At 36.4% G+C, this 24,635-nt stretch overlaps 3 protein-coding genes and 1 long non-coding RNA gene across 19 annotated transcripts; 2 read left to right on the forward strand and 2 right to left on the reverse strand.

Annotated features, from left to right (window-relative positions):
- On the reverse strand, positions 1-9,045 carry LOC124212580 (uncharacterized). Of its 6 annotated transcripts, none has more exons than XM_046612761.2 (10): positions 8,900-9,045; positions 6,850-7,046; positions 4,537-4,744; positions 3,763-3,932; positions 2,660-2,855; positions 1,936-2,090; positions 1,664-1,847; positions 1,235-1,566; positions 619-814; positions 1-522 (listed from the first exon to the last, which is right to left on the reverse strand). In XM_046612761.2, the coding sequence occupies exons 3-10, from the start codon at positions 4,661-4,663 to the stop codon at positions 437-439; spliced, it is 1,446 nt and encodes a 481-aa protein (XP_046468717.1). In that variant the 5' UTR covers positions 4,664-4,744; positions 6,850-7,046; positions 8,900-9,045; the 3' UTR covers positions 1-436. The 6 variants fall into 6 exon arrangements, with proteins under 6 accessions (XP_046468717.1, XP_046468713.1, XP_046468714.1 ...); XM_046612757.2 differs by having other exon boundaries at positions 6,743-7,046; XM_046612758.2 differs by having other exon boundaries at positions 6,743-7,043; positions 8,900-8,996.
- LOC138190454 (uncharacterized) lies at positions 8,890-15,090 on the forward strand. The gene is made up of 2 exons (XR_011176429.1): positions 8,890-9,961; positions 14,386-15,090. It is a non-coding gene; the product is annotated as an uncharacterized lncRNA (long non-coding RNA).
- LOC124212587 (uncharacterized) lies at positions 13,818-16,045 on the reverse strand. 3 transcript variants are annotated; one of them, XM_046612778.2, is made up of 5 exons: positions 15,916-16,026; positions 15,680-15,801; positions 14,986-15,495; positions 14,419-14,535; positions 13,818-14,269 (listed from the first exon to the last, which is right to left on the reverse strand). In XM_046612778.2, exons 2-5 carry the CDS (start codon positions 15,783-15,785, stop codon positions 14,256-14,258), a joined length of 747 nt encoding a protein of 248 aa, XP_046468734.1. In that variant the 5' UTR covers positions 15,786-15,801; positions 15,916-16,026; the 3' UTR covers positions 13,818-14,255. The 3 variants fall into 3 exon arrangements, with proteins under 3 accessions (XP_046468734.1, XP_046468733.1, XP_046468732.1); XM_046612777.2 differs by having other exon boundaries at positions 13,819-14,269; positions 15,959-16,043; XM_046612776.2 differs by having other exon boundaries at positions 13,828-14,269; positions 15,935-16,045.
- Positions 16,046-16,867: 822 nt separating this feature from the next.
- Positions 16,868-24,436, forward strand: qvr (protein quiver). 9 transcript variants are annotated; one of them, XM_069133318.1, is made up of 6 exons: positions 16,868-17,091; positions 17,434-17,513; positions 18,119-18,466; positions 18,586-18,633; positions 18,906-19,052; positions 19,376-24,436. In XM_069133318.1, exons 3-6 carry the CDS (start codon positions 18,442-18,444, stop codon positions 19,612-19,614), a joined length of 459 nt encoding a protein of 152 aa, XP_068989419.1. In that variant the 5' UTR covers positions 16,868-17,091; positions 17,434-17,513; positions 18,119-18,441; the 3' UTR covers positions 19,615-24,436. The 9 variants fall into 9 exon arrangements, with proteins under 9 accessions (XP_068989419.1, XP_068989417.1, XP_068989418.1 ...); XM_069133316.1 differs by lacking the exon at positions 17,434-17,513 and adding an exon at positions 17,607-17,956; XM_069133317.1 differs by lacking the exon at positions 17,434-17,513 and adding an exon at positions 17,738-17,956.
- Positions 24,437-24,635: the final 199 nt, after the last annotated feature.

Consider the following 24,635-nt stretch of genomic DNA (forward strand, 5'->3'; position numbering starts at 1 on the left):
TTTGTTATAAATTATATAATTTTACTAATATAATAACCAGTAAAATGTGCCAACTGTGCGTTTGCCATTCTGCAACCTTAACACTTGGGCGAAAAACCCCCGCAACTGTTCGAAAACTTGCGTATATATACATAATATATAACTCAATTATAACCCCTTCAAATTTACACGGAAAAAATGATCAATATATACAAATCCGGGCAATATAAAAATAACTGCGCAATCAATTGCATATGAATATATGCAGTCGTCGATATTCTGTTATAAACAATTATTTATAACTATAGTATAAATATATTTACACTTATCGAATCGTGAGTCGAACATACTTCTAATTATAATATCAGAGTCGATGACTCGTTTGCAGCAGCTGTACGATTCAGGAACTTTTCATCATCTGGGAGGAATAATTTAGAGTCAAAGCTCGAATCGTTTCTCATTTCGCATATTGCTCCTTCAATACTCTCCTTAAAATCTTTCCGGAAGGATTTTTTGGTATGGTATCAACGAAGATGACACCGCCTGAAAAAATGAATTATGGAAAATAATTAGGCAAAATATCACATGTGTGCGTGTGTCAGTGTGCGCAGGTAACATTGATACGAAAGCTGTTAAGACCTTTCAGTTCCTTATACTCGGAAACTTTTCCCTTGACAAAGTCTTGCACATCCTTTTCTTTGAGTGTTTTATCCTTTTTGAGCAGGACAAACGCCCTCGGCAATTCTCCGCTTCGTTCGTCCGGAATACCGATAACAGCGGCTTCCTCAATGTCCGGGTGCGTTCTGAGCAAAGCTTCAAGTTCCGCTGGTGGAACCTGACGAGGAAAAATGAATTGAAATTGTTAGAATTGTCCCTGCCCCACCCACCGAGTATTAGTACACAATCAACTCATATTTCACTGATTGCCGGTGAAAAAATTAAGTCTACTCGAAGACAATGGTTGACTACATGCCAATCGGAAGATCGCGAATATCGATAAATGAATGAAAGTTGTCGGTAAATTGACTTTTTCTCGGCAAAATATAGTCAAGAGATGTCTTTACATTTTAATCATTAACTAAATAATGTTGTCGATCTGTGTTTTTATTTATATGTATATATGACTGAATATGAATGTTCTGATTTTTTTATAATAGTTATCATTTTGTTAGCACTTCTTGTCAGTTTAAAGGTAATTGAATTTTCGAGCCGCTGTCTTTTCTGTAACCCACCCATCGCTTCGTAAGTGAATTACCTGGAAGCCTTTGACCTTGATGAGTTCTTTCAGTCTATCGGTGATATAAAAGTCGAGTTCCTCATCGAAGTAGGCGATGTCCCCTGTTTTCAGCCATCCGTCCGGTGTAAGGGTATTCTTAGTTGCCTCCTCGTTGTTGTAGTAACCCTTCATCACGTGGTCACCGCGGACCCAAAGTTCCCCAGTTTTTCCGGGGGTTACGATGTCCTCCTGGGTCGACAGGTCAATCAGCCGAGCTTCGGTGTCGCAGATCGGGTTCCCGATGCTGGCGTATTTTTTCGACTTGAGTGTTTGCAAAAACGTAACCGGTGAGCTTTCCGTGAGTCCGTAACCTGAATGACAGGAAAGAAGAACGCCGTTCGATATAAGGAAGCCAGATGTGACGAAGATATTGTCCGATGATTTTTCTTTAGAATTAGTAATCTTCACCTTGGATGAACTGCAGTTTCGTTTCGTCAATGTCGAATCGATGATAAAACCTCTCGACGTCGGTACCGGCAAGAGGAGCAGCGCCGCTCGTCATCGCGTGAATTGATTCGATGTGTTTCTTTGCAACCATCGGGGCTGTGGCCAGAAACAGAAGCAGCGGAGGCACGAGGAAGAAACACGTAACCTGAATCGCATGGATGTCGAGTGCGGTGTAAAGACGGCGAGACACTGGGATCCTTTTTTTTTTTTTAAAGGATAAAGTGCTTGCTTACCTTGTTTTGTTCAAAAACGTCTATGAACCCTTGCGGCGTGAATTTCGGAAGAGTGATTAACTGTACTCCCAGTTTCAAATTTGGCAGCATTACGGCGTTCATTCCGTATATGTGAAAAGTAGGGAGTAACAATGGCGCGATTTCCTGATGAGTCTCTGAAAAGGCGAGTCACTTTACAAACCAGAGATTTGCGTAGACCTGAAATACAATTACTCCGAGAATGATTAAAAATTACAAGATGACTCTTTAAAGGGGTAATTCGTTAATACCTTGGCAATTAATCTCATTTTAACCTTTTTTTACTGTGGAATTATCAATAACAAATTTACAGAATAGACAGAGGCGTGATTTCCCCGTTGAAAGTTGTCCGGAATATTATGCCTGTATAGACGATTTTAATTCCAAGATACAACTATTCTACATAAAGTACGAAGACCTGCTGAACACCTGGCCAATTTTACGAAAATTGTTTTACCATATAATTGACATACAAGTTTGAGCCCGTAGAAAAACCAATATGGCGTCTGTTTCGCACGCTTGCGTTTGTATTTACGGGGTAAAATCGCTCCCGGCACTGATCAATTACTCAGCTTTGTTTCATGCCCAACAAAATGATGGCAAGAGTGTTCTCGTTATAATTCAACGTTCGATGAAAACTTGGGAGCTCATATTTCAGGTTGTGAAAGTCACGCGCGTTATTTGTTTCACGCCGATTGTCACTTACCGGTAGTTTCTTTCCACACGTTATCGTCAGTACTAGCCTTCACTTGTTGTATGTTGGCGATCAAATTTTTATGGGACAACATTACGCCTTTGGAAAGGCCTGTCGTACCGCTGGAGTACGGTAAAACGACAACGTCGTCAAAATTCCATGGATGGTTTGGCACTGGCGGCAATGACTTGCCTCTATCGATGAGATCCTTCGGTGAAATAACAGATGAATTATGAGAAATTTCACGTTCAAAGTAACATCGGAGTTTCCCATAACTTGTAGAAAATATAATTGGTCATAAATTGGGTAAGATTTGTTGATCAGTGTCTATATTTTCAAAATAATACGCTTGAAAATTTTACAACCAAGTGTAAAAATTTGTAATATCTTCACTAATTCAATTGCATGAAATTCTGTATCCAAGTTATTCACGGTATGTAAAATCACGCGTACGTGTTATCGGAAAAGAAGTATTCGATGTTCTCATTTTCACATCACACTGAGGATATAATAAGTATACTGGATGTCGCCTTGAATGACACGGATTCGTACGAAAATTTCTCGTTAATATTTTGACAATTTATGAAAAACAAAAGAAAAGAGCAATAAGAATTGGACATACTTACGATAAGTAAATTATTCGCGAGTTACTCTGTTGATAATTAATCAAGCCATAATTAAACTAAAATTCATAAAACATCTGTGACAAATTACTGATCTAAGTAAAAACGATTCAACCGTCCACAGCGTATACTTTGGATGATTACATACGCTGAGCTAACAACAATCAGATTAGATGAAATCATGCGATCAGAAAACATTCGTTATCTCTGTTGTTATGACAAGTGTGAAGTGTGTACAAAGATATCCGTTCATTCACACGCGCTTATCGTACGCCGTGCGAGATACGCAATCTCGTAATACGTACGTTGCTTGAAATCCACCAAAACACTCGGTAGCTGCTTTGTAATTCTCGAATTAGTTTAACCGACCGACGCGTCGGACCTTGAAGCCGTAAGTCAATTTCCATTTTAGTATTTTAAGTAGGTGCAGAGAAGTAAGTGAGTGCAAGGTGCAAGGTCGCACAGGCTGGCTTACGAGCAATGCGATCTTACCTTGAAAGGTATCGATTCCGACGGCACAGGTAACGTCGCGTCGTCGATTACAATGAACGGAGATTTTGACGGGAGCGTTTCGCGGGTTGCATTCAGTACCACAGGCGCTATTTCAGCGTTAGTGATTACACCCTTAGCTCCGGAATTTATCAACTGCCTTCTTATTTCATCTGAAAAATATTAAGTTACATGTCAGCACACTGCGATGCATGCCGTGCAGACATGAAGATATTTATCTGCTGGCACATTTAGACACGATCAATTCATCGATATACTTTGATAGTTGCTGATTATAACTGTTTGCTGTTCTTCTTTTTATTCTGGTCTTTCCCTGGTGGAAACAATTTCGTCACCTAACTACGAATTTGACTTTACGGTTAAGTATAGATTTTGGACGAGTTTTGGATGTTTTCCCTGAACAAGCCGTAAGATTTACAATAATAGGAAGAAAAAACTGATCACAAGCGTTGCGTCAAACAAAAATAAATTTCCTTCTCTTTCTCGTAGCTACAGTTTTTCTTCGCAGAACCCCGGATGCGGTTTGGAAATTCTCATTCGTATATGCATGTAATAAAACAGACTGCAATAGCGTGGTCAAAAACAGGAAGATTCTATAATATAATACAATAAATTCTGCGGACAATAAAAAAAAAAAAAAAAAACTTCCGTGCACTATTACATAGTAACGTTTAGTATTTCGTGATAAATTAAAGACTTAGTTGAGTTGTCAAGAAATAGTTGAGGAAGAAAATGGTCAAAAGTGTAATGGATTACCAACTGTGTAATGTGGATTTACGGTAGTTACGATGAGTCCGGCTTCAACTGATCCTAGAAAAGCGATAGCAGTTTCGGGCAGGTTTGGTAGAACCAGAGCGATGACGTCACCGGCCTTAAACCCCATATTTAGAAGGCTTCTTGCAACCCAATTCGACGCATCTCTGGCACCGGCGTACGTGTAACGACGTCCAGTGACGCCACATTTCTGTAAATTGAAAAAACAAAAAAAAAAAAAAAAATGTGTATTAACCTAATTACAGTCACATTCATATTTTATGCTTAGGTATATTGCATAAATGAATTATCGTGTAATGAGTTATTCGCTGAATTGGTAAATGGGAAATTTTCACCTAGATATGAATGGAAGAGAATTCACGTAGCGTTCTGTACCATGAAAAATGTAGGCGGTGTAAATATTTGATTTATCATCGCATATTTGTTGTTTACTTTTTATCCTGGAATTCGTGCTAATCGTATTTATGTAAGGCTATAAACCCGAATTAAAACATGACAGTAAACACTTATACAGATATAGGAATCGACGAATTGATTGTGAATCGCGAGTTCTTATCTTATAAATTTCTACACACTTGCGGATTGAAATTTGGAGTTTGGAACTGGTTGTTTGGACTTTCGCCTTAATCATTACAAGCATGATTGTCGAAAGTATCAAATCTCCGAATGACGTTGTTACTTTTATATTTATACACAGGCAAATTGTGTCTATACCAAGAATATTGTTTTAGCGGTGTTTGTTTTTATTTTTAAACATATTTTTTTCTGTACGGTGTATACAGCATTTGTTTGTGTGAATTATTGCGAAATCGTTGATAAATTTGAGATATTTCATTTTTGATAACGATTTTGTCGCGGTTTTATGATGAGATAAAACTTTAAAATTACTCGTGTCTTCGGTCAATTTGAACTTTATAAACAAACTTGAATAATCGTTGTTTCAAAATTTTAAACATGTACATTACACGTTAAATTTGATTCATTCGGTAAACGCATCAAATTGTTCTTGTAATTTCGTGTATTAGTATTAACTCCGCGATATTTTAATACATCTTTGCGGAAAGCGATTGCATGAAACGATAGAACAGAACACATAACGTAATCAATCGTAGTGATTCGGATTAAAACAAACTTCCACAAGAAGAAAATTACCAAGCTTCTGCAGAACTACTCGTATAATGTATTTGCATTGCGTTATCGTTTGCTGGGGTGTAATAAATTCAGACATCCTTATCTGTTACAACACGAAGACTATACGTAGAGTCTGATCATTCAGCGGCAGTTAAAATTTCCGTATCGTCTAAAATTATCATTAAAATGTAATATTATGCAGTTTGTTTTCAGCTATCGTGTTTTGAAGCCTTCGTCCGCCACGGTATACATAATATTATATAATATTATAAATAATTGTACTCGTATATGAAAATCATATATATCTATAATACCTACCTATGCGTATAATACCTGACGCGTAACAACTTGAGTTACGGAATAGTTATTTAACCAGTGCATTATAAAGTCCAAGAGAATTAAATCAGTCACGGTCGTTACCCATACATTATACTCCAGGATGGTAAATGCACAGTTTATGCATTCGGTATACTCGTTTGTGCAGCTTGTGCAGGTTGTTTTTTAAAAAACGATACAAACAAATTTAATAAATTCATGTTTACCGACTTGCATAATTGATTAGATTCCTTGAATAAATCTATCATTTCTAAATCAACACTGAGAGAAATTTTTAGTTCGGCTTACCGCTCGGTCCTTAAGTATATTCATTTTTTACCACAATCGAAAAATATGGTTTTAGGTAGAAAATTAAAATTAGTTTTCTAGCTGTTACCGGAAAGTCTAGTGTCCGTTACTATTCTTTCTCATTACGATCACTGTTGCGATATTTTCTTGCAACTGTTGCGATAATTTAACGCTCGTGCAAGAATAAATTGACGTTCAAGCCTTATTTAACTCACAAAGTAGAGTAAACCTCGCAAACTGATTTTGCGTTGCAATAACCAAGAAAGGATCGACGATTGCGCAAAATTGTTAGGCGTACCTCGTTTTTCGTAATTCCAACAATATTCGAACAGTTTTTTTAACGATACCTGTTTTACCGAATTTTTCTAGTTACTATAACAAATGAAATTTTTCTCCGGGAACACGTCGCTTATGAACAATTATATTCACTCACCAGGGCTACTTTGTCTCCCCATTTTCCCGTGTTTTCCCATACAAATTCGTGCAGCGGCATCGTTGGATAATTTATGTTGTTGAAGGGGGATTTAAAAATTTTTTCACCGTTTTTTCCCTCCTGAATCCTCGTCGTCCTCGGTTCCGTCGACATGGACCTCGACGACGAGTCACGAATTATTTTCCCATTCTCCATCAGATTCCACATCTGTCGAGTGCCGCGTCTAAGAGTGGTCATTTTTTTTTTTTTTTTCGAATATTCACCCCTGTTGGTAATTGTGTTTGAATTCAGAATCGACAGGCTGCTGGAAATGTGAAATAAATTCATTTGCGAGTTGGATAAAAGCACGGTGTGTTTTTTACTTCGTAGGTAATTGATCGTGCATAATTTTACAATATGCCTATTATTATTTCTATACGAACTAAATTTACATAGCAGTGCATGCTACTTGGAAAGCATTGAGAAACTCGGATTTGAACTAAGCTGATCAATTAAACGAAGTTCTCGTCCACTTTCTATAACGTTATTCACACTCTTATCGGTACGCTAATGCACGAAGTTATTTGCGTAGTTTGTAAAAGGTAAATTGCCGAGTAATGCTTACTGTTTCTATATTAGTATCTAACCTATTTTCCACTTTCCAGCAAGTATATCACCAATTACTAAAAACTATATACTTCGATGTTTTCTCTCGGAAAATAAATCTGTTCTCCTGCTATCGCAATCAGATCTTCGGTATAGATGGTGAAACACGCGTTAAATGGCCGAGGAGGGATTCTTATCAAGGAATTGACAATTACTACAAAAATAGTGACGTTACAACTCCTCGTGGATATTTTGTCCCGAAAACTAAATTAGAGACGACTTTTAACAAACATCGAGAATTACATTTTCAAACTAATTTTAAGCGTTCATGAGCTTCCGAGTTGAATAAGTCGAATTGCGCCACGGAAATGACAAATATATTTATATATATATATATATTTATTGTTGCACCAACATCAAAAATTGTCGCAAAAGTTACAACATAATCAAATAAAAAATAGTTGCACATATTAGATTTTCTGGTTAAAGTTAGAACATTTATTTTGATATTGTACCCATAATCGTATTATTTTTTTACGGTAAAAAATCGTAACCGCAATTAGAAATTTCTTTTGGTACACATACCCGCTATGGAACGTAAGTTGACGATAAAAAGAAAAATAATCGTTCAATAATATGGCATACAGTTGACCCGAAGCGTGCGATAATAATGGATCATTTTATACGTTGTACGTAGAGCAGACGATCAATTATTCGTAATGCAACCGATATACATTCAGCAAGTAAGATCGTGAAAGGTAAAGCAACCGATTTTACTGAAAGTACACATTTTCATTCGGTACAACGGAAAGCTGCGGTCGAATTTACAGTGAAAATTTCGACAGCTTTCGAATACCAGACGTTTGGAATTCAAGCAATGTCAGTTCGCCTGCAACTGATTGGCCTGACATAATCCCGAATGTCAATTGTGAGAAGTATTGTGTCACCGTTTCACTGTCCGAGAGCGCGAAACCTGTGACGGATCATAGCAATAAACAAAGGAGACCGATAATGTGTAAAAATAAAATGCAAATTGCTTGAACCGGTTCCAAACGGCATGTTCAAATTAGCGAAACAGCGACAGCTGGTAAACACAAGTCACTTGGCAATTATGTGTAATGAAATGTATCGGTAAACGGTTAAGAAACTAATTATTATGTACACGAATTCAAAACTCGCTGCTGGCAAAGTAAATCGGCATCGCGCAGGCGCTCCTCTCTCTCTCTCTCTCTCTCTCTCTCTCTCTTCCTCTTTACGGCGGGGCTTACGACCGCTCATAATTCATTCGAAGAGATAAAACAAAACCCAAAGTCGCTTTTGCGTAGCAAAGAGCTTGACTCCGAGCTTTTGAGGATTTTTCGAGTCCCGGGAATATTATTATCAGTGCAGAGCGACTCGAACACCGTGCGGTGAACGCGCGGGTGAAAATGGATCACCGGAAGCTGATCAATCGGAAGTGAGGCGTTGCGGGGGCTCGCGGGAATTTAAATGCCCCATCCGAGTGCAGAAAATCAGACGGCCGTGGAACACACGCGACAACCGAACTAATAATAGGTATGCACTGTACCTTACCTACGCGCTTAATTGTTAGCCGCCAACCGGTACGCGATCCTGACTGCCACTAACGTAAGATGCTCCTGCCCGAATCGCTTGACTCGTGCCGAGTTGCCGGCGTCGCGACGCCGGATCCCCACCGCGACGCTTTTCGAGCTCATCATTCAACGCTACGTTGCGATAATATGAGGATTGTCAGTGAAGAATGCGGCGAGTCGGTGATCATTCGGAGCTGGGTTCAAGTTTCGAATTTAAAAACTTCCGACAGCCCCTGATTCCGAATTACTTATGTGGCGAAAGTTTAAGTGAAGAGATCAATAACGTTTCGAATGGTCCGAAACCCGACGGCTCAAATTAATTAAGTTTCGATGGAGGAGAATTCTGAAAAATAAAGTTTCGGTGAAGTAAAGTTCCGAGAGTTAAAATATACTCACACACCGTAGTTTATTCAACGAGAGGGTGTGAAAAATCAGAAAAACCGTAAATCAGATTCACCAGGATTTCGAACGTAAAAATATGGAAAATTCAAAGCACAGCAAGATCAAAGTGGCGGAATCTCACCAAGCCAGAAATTCACGGTATTGAATATCTTCGATCATTCGGAATTTCAATGTTTCATATCAAACTTTTGTCATTTTCGCACTTTCGGAACTTTCACTTACCGAAGTTACGCCTTTTCACAAGTTTATCCTTTCGGTACTTTTTGAGCGTCGGGTTTCGGAACATTCGAATTAAACTTTGACGTTTCGTCAAAGTTTGATTTCTTTACTTCAAGTTTCGCGACTAAAAAATTCGAAATTTCTCGCTTTCGAAACGTTTTAAATTCGGTATTCCATCCCCGCCCCGATCATTCGTCCCTCTCGGTGCCCGACGCAAAAACACCAATCAACATGCATTGATTTTAAAGCGGATGCAGCTTCACTTGTCCGGAAGCAATTTTATTCTCTTCGTCCACTCTCCGGTGAATTGAAATTTTTCACAAAAATCGGGACCAGAAATCCAAACAAGGCATGAATACGCTCTATTCCATACATTTATACATAACTAGCCGGCCCGGCAGACGTTGTCCTGCCCTTTCCGGTAAGTGCGCGATAATGTGTTAACAATGTGCAAAATGAGTTAACGATAAACATATCTATATAGCCATGACCCGTCGTCTCGACAATACAAATGTATCGTATGAATACGACCTCAATCGGTCAAGTCGTTCAGAATTTACGCGATCACAACAGACGAACGAAAAGAAGAATTATATATATATCTAATAAAGATATATAAACATATATTTATCTAATAGACGCGTCGACCTCTTCGCAAGTAGAAAGTCGTTCTTTCGATCCACGAGTCCGTTGTTTGCATACCTATGCAGAACACACACGTGCACACATACGTACATCGCGTATGCACACATGTAGTTTTATTTATTTATTTTTTTTTTTCACATGTTGGGAGACCAGACCTGAGCAAGTACGATATTCGCATTAAAACCAATTATCGCCTCTCGTTGTAGTTGGACATTTTTTTTTCACTCAAAGAAATGTAAGTTAGTAGGAGGTTAGTATAGTGTCCTTATTATTTTAACCGGTTTATAAACTGCGAGAATTTTATTGAAACCTAAGTGGGCACATATACCGTTCAAAAGTTGAAACGACGCATTTGCCGAGTATTTCACTCTTTCCGGCCGTCCTAATCGTAAGTTCATTACAATTCACATACATATCAGCCGTGAATCGTTGAGCGTTGAGCGTTTAACTAATCAGCAAGATAACAAGTTGATAAACCGTGTGCTCAGTAAATAAGTAATTCCGAGGTACATTACGGATACAAGAGATTTAAACGAAATTGTATATATCGCCGAGCAGCAGTCATCAAGTTTTTTTTTTTTTTTTTTGCCAGTTACAACGGGTAATATTTAGTTTTTTACCGTCTGTGGAAATTACATTGGTAACTGTAACCGATCACAAGTTTATCTTTACGTAGGTGTTATCGGCTGTCTTAATGTTCGTGCTTATTTAAAATTTACTACAGTCTCGTTGACCTCAATCAATGAGCATATCCTACGATAATATCCCGATAGCTGAAAAAACTTGAGAGATAAAGAAAGAGTGGGAGGTGTATTTGACTTGATCCGCACAGCAGATACATTTACACTGACGTATAAATTACCATCGTTATTATTATACTACTTTTATATCATCCATATGGATTCTTACGAATAATATTTCTACAGTCTGCTACCCGTTCATTTATTAGATAAATAAATCTATTCTTGCCATGCGCCAGATTCATTGAATCGTGGTCACCGTGAGGGAAGTAAAATTTCGAGAATTCATCAACAGGATATTCGAGGTATTCAATTTTTGGTAAAATTTTTATCATGCTTGTAGTGGGTGAAAGTTAATTATCGTCGACATTCGCGCTGCAAACAATTTCTTACAGCGGACAATTAAACAACTAATTAACGTAATATACTGTACGAATCGATAAACTGGAAACGGAACTATGCATCCATTTGCATAATTATCGTCCTGTATATTCAACATACGCAAATACAAGCGTCTAATCGTGAGCTGTAATATTGTGCTTTGTTTATTAACGTGTGTAAATATTTTTAATTATTACTGCATGTATGTAGCCTCATCGAAGAACCTTTTTTCTGCTGCGTTTCACTAAAGTTATGCAATGACTGGACAGAAATACCAACAAAATATACATACATATCTATACATAGTACGTTCCACGTGAATCGCTGAATCGCTAATCGTTTGTGGGATAATTCACTGAATAGTTCTGATCGCCTGTTTTAGCGCTTAAATGATACACGTCTTGCGAATAACGTACGTATCACAGGGTAAAAAATGAGTAGTACCTTGAGAGTTTCGGGAATTGCTCTTCCAAAAAAATTCTGAAACATATTTCTAACCTTTATAAAGAAGCCCCGATCTTCAGCATATTGGGTCCTTGGGATTTTCGTATTAAAAAAAATTCATGAAAAAAAAAGGAAGAAAACAATTAAGTTTTCATTGAAATACGTGCCATTTTTTTGATTTACAATATTTTTGACAAAAATTTTACAATTTTATTCCAAAGCTGGTCCACTTCGAAGTAGTCTTAGTCTGGTAAGTCAGTTTTTCATAAAGTATATTTATTTTGAGGAATGAATAGTGAATTTTCCGGGGAAAAAATGACATTGGGCGAGATTGAAAGTCTATCAGGTTTCGATGAAATGAATGACGAAATACATTTTTTATTATTGAGAAACTATTTCATTATGAAAATATGATATAGAAGGTTCAAATAAAATCAGAATAATCATTATAAATGTGATTCGGCATTTGCGCATTCAACGCACATGTATATGCGGTAAAAAACCGCACATCGTCCGCAGGCACGTCAGACACTTTTCTTTTGATTTTTGGTCTAGTTTTCGTTGACAAATGCCTCATCTTGTCAGATTCGGAAAATACGGCCCTTCTCAACCAACAGAAAGTTTCTGTTCATTTAATATCGGTGCAATACCACTTCGGATATTTCGGTGAACTCTAAAAGACTCTACTCTAAACTGACATCTTCGACTTCGCCGAAGGCATCATCGCCTTCTGCAGAGTAAGAATTCTCGTCAGGCAAACGATCTTCTTCGTCCGAAAATGCCTCGTACAAAGCCTCTTCGTATCCATCATTATCGATCCAGGCTTCGAATATTTGTTTACTCCGGGGATAGTAAGACATCTAATAGACATGCGTTTACAGTGATTATTGCGGTGAAAAAAAATATTTTCATGCACAAAATGTTACTCACAATGAAAGAAAACAAAGTCCACGTAGAAGTGTTGAAAAAAAATTTGCTCCAATTTTCACTCAAACCACTATAAGTTACACACAGGTGACAGATTGACCCCAAGCTCACTTTGAACTGCTCTAATTCGCAGCTGACGCACGACTGATCTTGCCTATCTGTTTGAATACAAAGTTTGAACCCTCAATTGAAGGTAGATGGTGGGGCAGGTCAAAATTCCAGCGGGAACAGTTTGAAAATTTCGAGTGTAAATGGTACGGGGTTAAAGTTTTCTCTATATAACAAATATACGGCATATAGTATAGTTTAAAATTTCGCAGATACCTATCAAATTAAAATCATTTCCAAATTTGATGAGACGAATATTTCCCCAATCGATAAGTAAACCTGCTATTATTAAAAATGGCACGAACATTTCTCTTTCAACTAGAAAATATCGAAAACTACTATAATCGGAAGAATATATGTGCTTACCGAATTTTTTTTCTAGTTGTACATAATAATATTGACAGTACATAAACAAGGTACAATTATTTACTATTTTGTTAATCGCTTTGCAAAGCCTGACATTTTTTTTCTCATTGTTGTGTAGTGAATTAGTGAAACTTTGATATTTTGAGACTTGTCAGATTTTTCTTCAACTCCAATTACATTCACTACGACGACTTCCGTACGACATTAGTTTTCACTTTCCATCACCCTCGTTGATGTAAGGAAAGTATTGGTTTTGGTCGAAATTCACTCTTTCTAATTTCAACAAATCCTTACGTTTTCGGACCTCTAGTAATCCGACAAACAGGTTTTTAAAAAAATGTCTTTCCGGATGTCCATTTGTCGGTTTGTCCGACAAACTCCCGCGGTGATCTCGGGATCTGGCAATATTTTTCCCCGCAGCTTTATAATGCAATGTTCGTTATTGATATTTATTAAGATTGAATACGTGAACGAGAAAAAGTAAAGTATAAAAGAAAAATAAAAGCGGAAACTAAGCCGTAGTGAATAAATTCCCGTTAGCCTGGTACTTAGGGCAAATACCTCTAGAACATACCTGAGTCCCGTCAAAATCCATTTGTAACATGTTTGAGGGTCCAGTTGTCAGGAGAATAGAATTGTTATAAATTATTCATCACTTCAATGACGTTAGTTGTACTGGAATTGAAACTAATATTATTCACCTCGATACTGAGTGTTCATACCGGCAATTCTATTTAATTTGTAACTCAAGATACACAAGTTTTTCCTGTATTAATTATTCTCCATACCATGTTAATCGTGTGCAATTATTGGCCGTCAGATTAAAGCAAAATCAGGAATGATACAACGCGACAAAACGTTTTTCGCTTATGTTTTTTTCATTTTATATTTTTTCAAGAATAACGCTGCAGCCACAAAATTCTTTCTCATTATATCATTCGGTGCAGCACCATTACACCGACCACAACCTAATCATCTGAACGGTTTCATACGTTCATACTTAGCACGATGAACTTGAAAAAATAATGAGAGTCCATACGTCTCCCAAATCGTAGACTAATAACTTCCGGTTCCCGTGGCTCTTATACTGGTTTGCCCATTGTACTAGCGACTTGAGCCTGAAATAAAAAATAATTAGTCAGAGGAAATGAGCTTAAAGTACTTTCATATACCGCTTGCTGGTTTATACTTTTTTTCGATTTTCCGAATAGAACAAGATCACCACGACACGTAGTTTATATTTCACAATACAGATGCTGCAACTTACCTGCCGGAAATATGCCACCCGGTATCAAGCCTACTTGCTTGTCATATTCCTCATCCGACAACGGATACTTGAGCCATTCCTTCAGAGATTCCGGTGGTGGACGGGTTCCGGGGTTGTCTGGAAACGAATATCTCAAAATGATCATGAATGTTTGTGGCAGACGCAGGCGAATAATTCACTCACTGTTAACGCTACGAACAACGGTAGGAAAAATTGAATCTAATCACATGTTTTCTTTCTTAATAGAAGTGGTTATATGTGTACTATGTGTGGTATAATTTCTACACATGGAAGTGGAATGCTATTCATATGGTCTCACACTTATCCGGATACTAAGTATCTAAAGTCTGAGTAAAGTCAACTAACGTGAAATTGTTAACAAAGATGCAAAAGCTTAAAGTGAGCAGTACTTTGGGATATGGTCGACTACATTGGCTTTAAATATCTCCTTTGACTTCACTTTCTGCTAGTAATGAGTAAGAAATAAGTCGCTATGTGTGATACTAGGGATTGTAGACATGGACGCCACAATCTTCACCGTATATATATATATATTTGTCATCCTACCGATAATTCCAGGATTATTGGGATCGAACAATTGTCTCCTGTCGATGGCGTCACGGAATTCATCGCTTGGCATTCGGCGAACGAAGAATGGTGGTTTGGGATGAACAGATGCTGGGAAAAGCGGGGGAACAATTTTTTCCGGTGGAGGCTCCGTAGGGGTGTCAGTTTGTCGTTCGAAATGGTTCTGCTCGTTTCTATTGAGAGAACTCAGCCGCTGGGTCATGGCACGCGGCCGCTGTGACTGATCTAAGCGATACCGTTCAAAGTCATGCGGTGACATTCGGCCAAAGATAGAATGTGTACCGAGAGAGCGGGACTCAGGTTCGTGAGTTTTCTTGGATGTCTTTTCTGAGTCTTGCGTATGGGGTTCCATCTGCGTTTGCGATTTCGATGGTACCAGGTATTGGCGAGCCAAGGATCGGTCCGGAGATGGTTCGACGAGCGGTGAAAATTGACGCATACGATCCCCATGATCCGAAATCTGTTTCTCCCAGTTGAGCCGGGATTCCACTAATGAAAAGGACCATAGATTGGATGACCGCAAAGTTATGAGAAAATCTTTAAAATCACATTGCGTGTAATAATCTTTTGCCAATCATGGAGAAGTTACGATATTGTGTCGTAGGATTTTTTTTAAAGAAGTTACACTCGTTTATAGAGAAATGGTTTTTCTTTGTTATTAATTTTCTCGTACCGTATTTCAATGCGCCGCTCTTGACTCCAATCAGCAAGCATCCGTTTGAAATAATGAGCATCAGCACAGCTTGCTGCAAGTGAAGATAGCGAACCCAATGAGCCATTTTTTCAGAGTTACACCTGTACAGAAAAATGTCATTAGTATACATGTAATATATATATACAGTTATATACATACGGTGATTCGGTATTGCGAAGGAAAAAAAAATCACGATAAAAAGGTAAAAAATGTACGTATAAATATAATTTTAACCCAGTATTCCGGCTACCACCGTACTTCTATGTGGCACAACGGTGTACGCAAGCTGTGGCGATAGTAAAACATAGAAACATTATAACCAAGTAAAGCTGTGATCTAAGGTGGGGGAGATTTCGCTTAAGATTTATACGAGTCTGATGGAAATTGTTATTGAAAAGCGTTTGATTGACCGGTAAGTAATTACATTACAAGTGAAAGATTGTTCTTTGGTTTTGTTGATTTCATGGCATGAAATAGGAATAAGTAATACGGAGCCTAGTTATGAAATATCCATTGTTCTGTTACCATGCTGATTACAACAAATAATTGATCAGCTATTAACCTGGCTATATCATCGTGGTCCAGTTTTGGAAATTCTTGTTGTAAAATCAATACCAAGTTTCATAACACATGGTAATTAATTGAATGGTCCATCGATTGATTTTGCAGGTATAGATTCAATTGCTCGAAAAGCGCAGATTATACGGATGTTTCAAGCATTATCGACGTTAAAAATTGACTATTTTTCCGTCAAGTTTATTTAATGTTATAACACTGCGAAGAATCCGATAACAATTCTGATCGTGACTGATGATTTCGTTAAAATGATCTTCAATAGTTTCAACACCTTTTTGCGGAGAAATCGTCAGAAGAATATTTTGTCTATTTGCAAGCAAGTTACAATAATCATACTGGTTATTTGTTAAAAATATGTACTTGATGTAAATGAATTGAAAATTATGCAAAAATAAAAATAACGATGAAATGTATAAAGCATGCTGATTTTTTCCATAAATTGACCACTGCGCTTACGTTGTGCATTGTGATTACGTGTATAACGTATACAGCAATGCGATATTCAAACTTGACGCAGGACCCCGTAGCCATTTTACGCTTGCGCGAAGCTTTCTTTGTAACGCAGAGTATCTGAGCTTTCCTCCGCGGTGCCGCTGCAGTAGAATATATTGATCCGCCATCGCAAGTTCTACTTTCAAACCTTGATATGCCTGCCTTTCGACGTTTACCTGCATTTTCGAAGTGAATCATTATGTTCCTCGATTTTCATAAGTCGTGATGCGGTGTGCGGTTTTTTCAAACGATAATAACAATGCGCAATAACAATAACAACAATAATAATAATAAATATAATAAACATAATACCGATCAAATATGTGGGTGACGTGCCATTCATTTTAAAATAAATATGTATATTCATGCCTCAAATATCTCCGTTGCGTACATACGTATATACAAGCGCATCGATTGACAATAATTTTTCAATAATATTTCATTACCAATATCCAATCCTGATATTTAATAGCCCAGTGGGAATTGGAAGAAAATTAATCTCAGCATGCGCAGTTATTTTGTATCCTAATACAGGGATAGTCATTTTTTAATTGTGAAAATACTTTATCGAATCAGCGAATAACAATTTCGCGTATAATTGGCCTGCGCGATTTAACTTGATTCAGAACTAATATGGGTTTGATACCGGTTTTTCTTTTTTCTAGTTTACCTTCACAGAGTGACAATCAATTCCTTGAGAGACTTACCGATAATGTGAAATACTGCAATCGCGTTGTCGCGCTTTGTAATTAGCTAATTTAAATATATGTTGATTGAATGAATAAAATTGATTGAACTTGTATTATATTTTGACTTAATTTATAAATGTTATATCTAGAGATTATTACGACTAGCAATGAGTGGATCAATGCGTCAAAAACTATTCAATTATTGAATTAAATATTGATTTAATAGGGAGAAATGAAAAAATGAGGAAATAGCGAACTGCTAAGGATTTTATTAATTCAGATTCGGGTTGAAGACGGACTAAAATAGTCACGCTGACCAATTCAATAATGATAAGAAATAAATATTCGTAAATTATTCCACTGCTTATGAGTAATACATATCACAAGATTTTGCGTAACAAGGGAAGCCTTAATTTACGCTAATACCATTTTCTGGAATTATTGCATTACCTGGTGTGGCCTAGATAGTCTTAAAGTAAAAAACACAGTGTCGTAGCTGGTACATATAATAATATAAAGAAGAATTAGTGTATTTACTTTGTAATCCAGTTAGAATTCTCTGTTTCCGTTCTGCAGTTTGACGCAGTTTGTCCTATTCGAAATTACTCTGTAGGTTAATCAAAATTTTTTCCGCCATTTCGCATCAATTTTCCTTATATAGGTGCTCAAAGAAGGGTAAAACGCCGATGCATGAATGAGTGGGAAGCATAGCTCCGATAATCCACTGCAAAAAATACGAAACGTGTTCACAAATTGAAAGATTTAATAATTTCGAGGAACAATACAATTACTATAAACCGGAATCGCATGCAAAAAAAAATATAAAAAAATTATTACCATATACGTAAGTCGTAAAGAAAGTGCCATGAATCATGGTGTTACAATGGTGCGATAGTTCATTTTAAGACTTAGAATTACGCAAAGGACCATGATGAATGAAATGAGTACACCAATTGATAAGTGCAGTAATTAATCGCGTGCAGAATGGGGTCTGATTATCTGATAGCTGGTGAGTTTCTTTTTTTTTTCGCGTTAAGGTCGCAATTCTCATTTAAATTTAGAATTTCATCTCGAGAAGAAACAACCGGGTCAACGCTTCTCAAAGGGTTTACCATTCGCATTTTTCAGCCGCTATTTTACTCGCTACCATCAACGCCAGTTACGCAGAATGTCAGAGTAAGTGATCGTTAAATTGCATAGCTGCGCAAATTTTTATAATTAGACTAATATTTCCATGTCCATTTTCACACTTATGAAGATTCGTAAGAATGCAGATTCGGTGACGTTGGTAGAAATTTTTTGAACGATTGGTTTAAGGTTTCTTAGAATTGAAAAAAACTAGTTGCATGGAATATGAAAATACTTGTGGTAAAATGAATATTCCCTCTTCGGAGAGACATAGAACATTGATACGTGTTAAAACCCTTGCCTCGAACTTACGTCAACAGCAAGGTCCGTCTACTGCTACCAGTGCGATTCGTGGACGGATCTTAGGTGCAAGGATCCCTTTAATTACACCGCCCTGCCCCGTGATCAACCACCTCTAATGACGTGCAACGGATGCTGCGTCAAGATGGTCCGCAATGCCAAGTCACGTGAGCATTATACAGCAGTAATATAATTGTTTAAACGAGAAATAAAATGTGTCTAACAATAAATGACGATAAATGCGCCGTGCACATCGATACACCGGGAGAGTTTTCTGTGAAACTCACCGTTCGACGCCAGCAGTTAGGCAACCAAAGTTACATTCCGTGTTCCTTGCGGGCAGGCACGTGATTGGAATGTGACTTCGGTTGCCTATCGACAGGCGTTGACCGTTGAGTTTCACAGAAAACTCTCCCGGTATAACGCAAGACGAAACGGTTACGCGGAGCGCAAAAATTTCACGTGAAACATTTGACACTTGTGTTTTCAGCTTACGAAAGCGTGAGGAGAACCTGTACGTCGCAACTACAGATAAACTTGTTTATGGTGGACCACGTGTGCATGATGGAAAGTACCGGCACTGGTCACATGTGCTTCTGTGAGGAGGATATGTGCAATCGAGTCGGGATCTCCTCCCTCCCGTCACCCATTCTCCATGCAATCCTCGTACCTGTTGTTACACTGTCCATCCTAAGATCAGCTCCAGGCTTGCTTATTAGGTCGCTGTGATGATGAACCATATACCTATAGTGACACTCATATATACTTATTTACTTACTTACTTCCTTCCTTACTTCCTTACTTGTTTACTTACTCGTTATTTATATTATACCACATGAAACTTCACCCAGTAGTAAAGCAAACGCGGAGCCCTGTAGTGAAATTGTAGAACCAATGCAAGGGCTTGCTTGAAATTTTAGAGAATATAGGTATGTGAACGTTAATTGAAGAGATGAGATGAGATGAAATGCGGAATGAAACGTCACGAAGCTTTTAATGCAATACGAGATTAGATTTGAATTGAAACAATGTATAATACGACGGTCTTCACTACACATTGGCCGTCGTTTTACCAATTGCACTCCATACCACATTCATCGTTCGTGCGAATATAAAATCTGACGAATCATATTATTGTTTGATAACTGAGCGGAATGAGGGCTATTCGTTACACGAGGAACCATACAGTGATCATATCTTATACGACGAAATCCTTAAATGTAGATGTAGAGAATTTTTCCTCAAATTATTATTATAAAAAAAAATTTTAGTCTTAGATTCAAATTCGACATATCAGTCTTCGATATGCTATATTACTAGGTATGCGGTAATTGTAATAATCAGCAGAAATGCGCCGTAGTGAACTTGGATCTTTCTATTACAATTTTTCAAGTTCCACGTTGCAAATCGTTTCCCGGCATACAATGTGCCGTGGATTAAAATTTGTTCGTCAATTGAAACGATGAATAACTGGAACGATAATGGATCAAGTTATCCTTCATAAGATGTATTCGTCAAGGTTTTACACAAGTTTTATATAGACTTTGTAGATTTTGTTTTTATTTTTATATTCTTATTTGGGTTGGTTTTTATTTTTTAATTAGTTATTCCTTAACTTAGTTTATCTTCTTTCGTCTTATATTCATTTTATAACTACACAGAGGCACACATTCTGCTATAAACAAGAAAACCGGGCAGCATGATATTTCGCAAGATGTTTGCAAGGCTAACGTAATAATTTTCTCTTCTACAAAAAAGCAACAAAACTATTTCAACTTTGATTACTAAAAACAGCATCAATCTACAGACTATACATATGGACAGCCTATGATTGTAAAATTACACGTAGTGTCTGTACTGAATTGACTTTTTATTTTGGTTTGCATCCTATTATTTTTAACACAATTGTATAAGGATACTAGAGTAGCAAAATAGAATGTGGAATGAAATACTCGATTGGTCTTGAGTAACTTACTGTCAGTTTTCGACATAGAATGAAAATAGAATATCTTTTGATACGTGTGAAATAAGGCAAAGACAAAAATTGACTAAAGCGTATAAACAAGATAATTAGAGAAAAATACTCTGAAAAAAGAATCGCTTCGTAGTTAAAAGCCATATACAAAAGACCGATCAGACAACATTTTACATAATTTAATCCAATCTACGTAGGTGTAGGTATGTTTTACTCGAATAACGAGCATTCACATGTAGCACAAGTAGATGAAATGCTGCATACTAATAGGCGTAACTACACGCGCGAGTTATGAGCATGACCACATATTATAATAGGTATACACGATTGACGAAAATATTTCCAGATTTCGCAATTATGTGCATCAATAATAATGATAATAGTAATAATGAATATTAAATAAATATTGACAATGATAATAATCAAGATAGGAATAATATAATAATCAAGTGAGTATGAATATTTTTAACGATAAATAGAATAATAATTGAAGGATGTCAAAACTATTAAAAGTGGCAACGGTACTGTATATAATTTTTGGAAATATTTTTGCCAGTAGAAAACACGTAGATAGAAGTATAAAAATAATAGATAGTGATATTGGCAATATGTTATGATAATATGTGCGGGAATGAAAGTGTACAATTGAGACGTTTCTTAAGTTGAATAACGTTTGGCATAATCTACAGACTTCCGTCAGTCTGCATGTGTACGTATATCACATGTAATATTAATTTTTGCGGGGTAGCGTTTAAAATGCTCACCTAAATCCTAATTTTTTACATTAGAACTGAACAGTTTTTCTTCGACGAAACGAGAAAAGGCTTCGTTATTTTTACTATACATTTTGCAATGCATATAAACGGCATGCGATAGGTTCAAATGACGTTCTCTAACACCTTTGAGCATTTAGTTGATGGTGCTACCATTATTTGAGCCAGTGGTTTTACAGTATTCAGGTCATTATGACCTAATCATTAATCCATGACGATTATTATAAAAACAATTCGATTTACCCAACAATTCAAAACACCCAAAATTCGTTCTGGTTTAATTGACTTGAGATAATAGGTTGAAATGAAACACACGCCGTAACTTTAATTTTCATTGTTATTGAGAAATTTTTATCATCATTTGGTAAGTACCAGGTATGAATATGAATTTCACAATTGCTTTTCTCTATGTTGTCGTACAGTGAATGTGTAACGTGAAATTGAGTAAAATGAAAATGGAAGATGCTTTTACACTGCATGAAACTGCAAGACTATATATGCAATTATATACTATTTCACCAACTATTTCTTCTATAATTCTATCGTCTCCACGTCTAAACTACTTGTCTGAAAAAATATGAACAAGCTTTTACAATTATGAAGCTTTTTTTTTAAATAGATGGGAAAATTAATTGCGCACATCTTTCCATATGTGTCGCATTATATTAACTGATGATTGAGCCAGCGTTACTGACAAGCGTTTGTTATAATAGAAAAGCAAAAAAAAAAAAAAATTACAAAATAAAAAAAAAAAAACTCGAACGAACTTTTGTCCATTACATTTAAAATTAACTATAACAATACTAAAGCTCAATTTTCTTGGGCAAGTAGACTATATCCACCTTTCCACCCTTATATGAAAGCAAGTAAGCACTGCGTGGGCCTTCAGCTTAAATATCGCAAGTCTTGGGGTGAATTATGCAAGTTATGTATAAGTGATAGTGGCTTTAAGAGACCAAGGATCGATTTTCTAAGCTGAACGCCCATTTCCTCACAGAAAGGCTTTGTACTCGAGCCTTTTGCCAAATTAATTTCGCAGCTTGTATATAATATTATACGAAAAGTTGAGCGAGATTTCTCTGGCAAGCCATGCAGCTCGTGTCGTGTCATTTATTCATTATAGCACGCGCGACTGCGGGGTCATATCGACGTTTTATCGTTTATACAAAAACATTTCTTTTTTGTGCTCACAACTAATCGAACCCTTCGCAAGTTTCCAAAATTGATCAAAGATCAATAATGATAGGTACGTCGAAATCAACCCTGAGTGACGGTGTCGAATAGTATATACGTAATAAAAAAGATATATCAACGGCCTATTTTGTCAATGATAGAAAAATTCTCTTCTATTTATTTTGAAACTGGCCTCGCAGTCGAATTATATCCACTACAAAACGAGCGTAACATAACGTCAACTACCGAAACTCAATTTAGTGTTATATATTATTTTTCGAGTTTTATTCTTACATGTATATGTATTTTTGAATCGTCTACTGCGAGAGAAAAATATTGCATCGTTCTGTTGTACACGATTCATACCAATTACAGACCGTTTAAAGCTAATTTATTATTGTTAAATATGTACGTGGACCGTATGTATGTAAAATATTTTATCTGCAATTTTCAACGTATTATACATACATACACATATAGCGGGTATTTTATATGTGTTGCACCCATGATATAATTATTAACCAACATGCAAAAGTCATGATACATCATCTCTGTAATATGATACTGATGTATCGTATATTATCATTACATTGCCAACACTTTGGGGAAAAATTAATTTCCTTAATTTTCTTTACTTTTTCATTCTTTGTTTCATTTTGGGTGAAAAAAAGTAATCACGAATAACATCTCAAATCGTGTTTGGTTAATGATTTTTTACCAACGTTTGATTACCGCTTACATGTGAATATTTTGTTTTGAGATAGTAATATTTCTGTTTCAAATATCAAATGTAAATATAATAAGTTTATATCAGTGGTGACGTAGGGGCACAGAAATTGTTGAAGACTTCGCTACTTCGATTGATAAAAAAATTTTATCAATCTACCAAGGTGGAAAGTATGATCGTTAAGTGAATCGTAATTAACTCTTTTTCTTTGCGATGTTGTCCTCAAGGCTGTTGCCGCTACATTTAACATAAGCGAGTAAATTGGCTCAAAATGTACACATATACATGCAGATACACAGGTATAGGTATATGTATATGTACACGAATCGTTACTACGAGATTACATCTCAATACTTACATATTACATAATATGATAAAAGTTGATAGATTAAGTATATATCAATTAATATCGTTTTTTTCGCGAAGAAGGACGTTGTATCTATAATATTAAGATGTTTTCGACAAATGCAAAATTGGGTATATGAAGAGAAAAAGAAGTAGAATTATTATTTTTTCTTGTTGCATCGCTTAATACGATCAATGGCGTTTTTAATCGTTTAAAAATATTAAGTTACTACATAAAAACAGTCATACACGTATAGGTACAATATGTAGGATGAATATTATACGTACACACGTTTATACGACGGTGCGTGAAATACCATTAAATTTTAAGAAGTGCATACTGCAAAACATATGTGATTATAAGAGAATTATAATATTGTTACGTTAATAATGGCGTTGAGAGAAGGAAAAAAATTATCATTGTAACTCGTACGTAAACACATCGATAAAAGACATCTCATGTTATACATATGGATTCAAAAATAAAACTTATATTGACAAAATTGATAATAAAATAATCCATGGCAAATCGTTAATAAAAAGTGCTAGAGCAAGTAATACGGTCTATTTTCATTCTAGCTTAATGTATATCCTTTTACAGGTGATGCGAAGTAATGCAGTAATTCATCTTGTAAGGGATATTAAAAGTTTAAAAATATGCTAATGGCAGTAAGGGTCGTACGGTAAACTCCAATAGTAGCCGAATAACAGATTATTGAGCTTTAAGAATAGATTTTTGTTTATAAAAAATACCACC

The sequence above is a fragment of the Neodiprion pinetum genome, chromosome 2 (genome assembly GCF_021155775.2).
Source record: "Neodiprion pinetum isolate iyNeoPine1 chromosome 2, iyNeoPine1.2, whole genome shotgun sequence".
Taxonomy (NCBI): Eukaryota; Metazoa; Arthropoda; class Insecta; order Hymenoptera; family Diprionidae; genus Neodiprion; species Neodiprion pinetum.

What these genes read in the sequence shown, in the direction of transcription:
- LOC124212587 (XM_046612778.2), bottom strand. Translation starts at nt 15,785, where the DNA reads ATGGCTCATTGGGTTCGCTATCTTCACTTGCAGCAAGCTGTGCTGATG. An exon ending in GAGCGGCGCATTGAAATACG is followed by an intron (nt 15,496 to 15,679) that starts GTACGAGAAAAT and finishes CCTTTTCATTAG; the next exon opens with TGGAATCCCGGCTCAACTGG. An exon ending in CAATAATCCTGGAATTATCG is followed by an intron (nt 14,536 to 14,985) that starts GTAGGATGACAA and finishes ATTCGTTTCCAG; the next exon opens with ACAACCCCGGAACCCGTCCA.
- LOC124212580 (XM_046612757.2), bottom strand. Translation starts at nt 6,979, where the DNA reads ATGACCACTCTTAGACGCGGCACTCGACAGATGTGGAATCTGATGGAG. An exon ending in ACGTTTTTGAACAAAACAAG is followed by an intron (nt 1,848 to 1,935) that starts GTAAGCAAGCAC and finishes CATGCGATTCAG; the next exon opens with GTTACGTGTTTCTTCCTCGT. An exon ending in GAAACTGCAGTTCATCCAAG is followed by an intron (nt 1,567 to 1,663) that starts GTGAAGATTACT and finishes CCTGTCATTCAG; the next exon opens with GTTACGGACTCACGGAAAGC.
- qvr (XM_046610244.1), top strand. Translation starts at nt 18,442, where the DNA reads ATGGGGTCTGATTATCTGATAGCTG. An exon ending in CAGTTACGCAGAATGTCAGA is followed by an intron (nt 18,634 to 18,905) that starts GTAAGTGATCGT and finishes TTACGTCAACAG; the next exon opens with CAAGGTCCGTCTACTGCTAC. An exon ending in GGTCCGCAATGCCAAGTCAC is followed by an intron (nt 19,053 to 19,375) that starts GTGAGCATTATA and finishes TTGTGTTTTCAG; the next exon opens with CTTACGAAAGCGTGAGGAGA.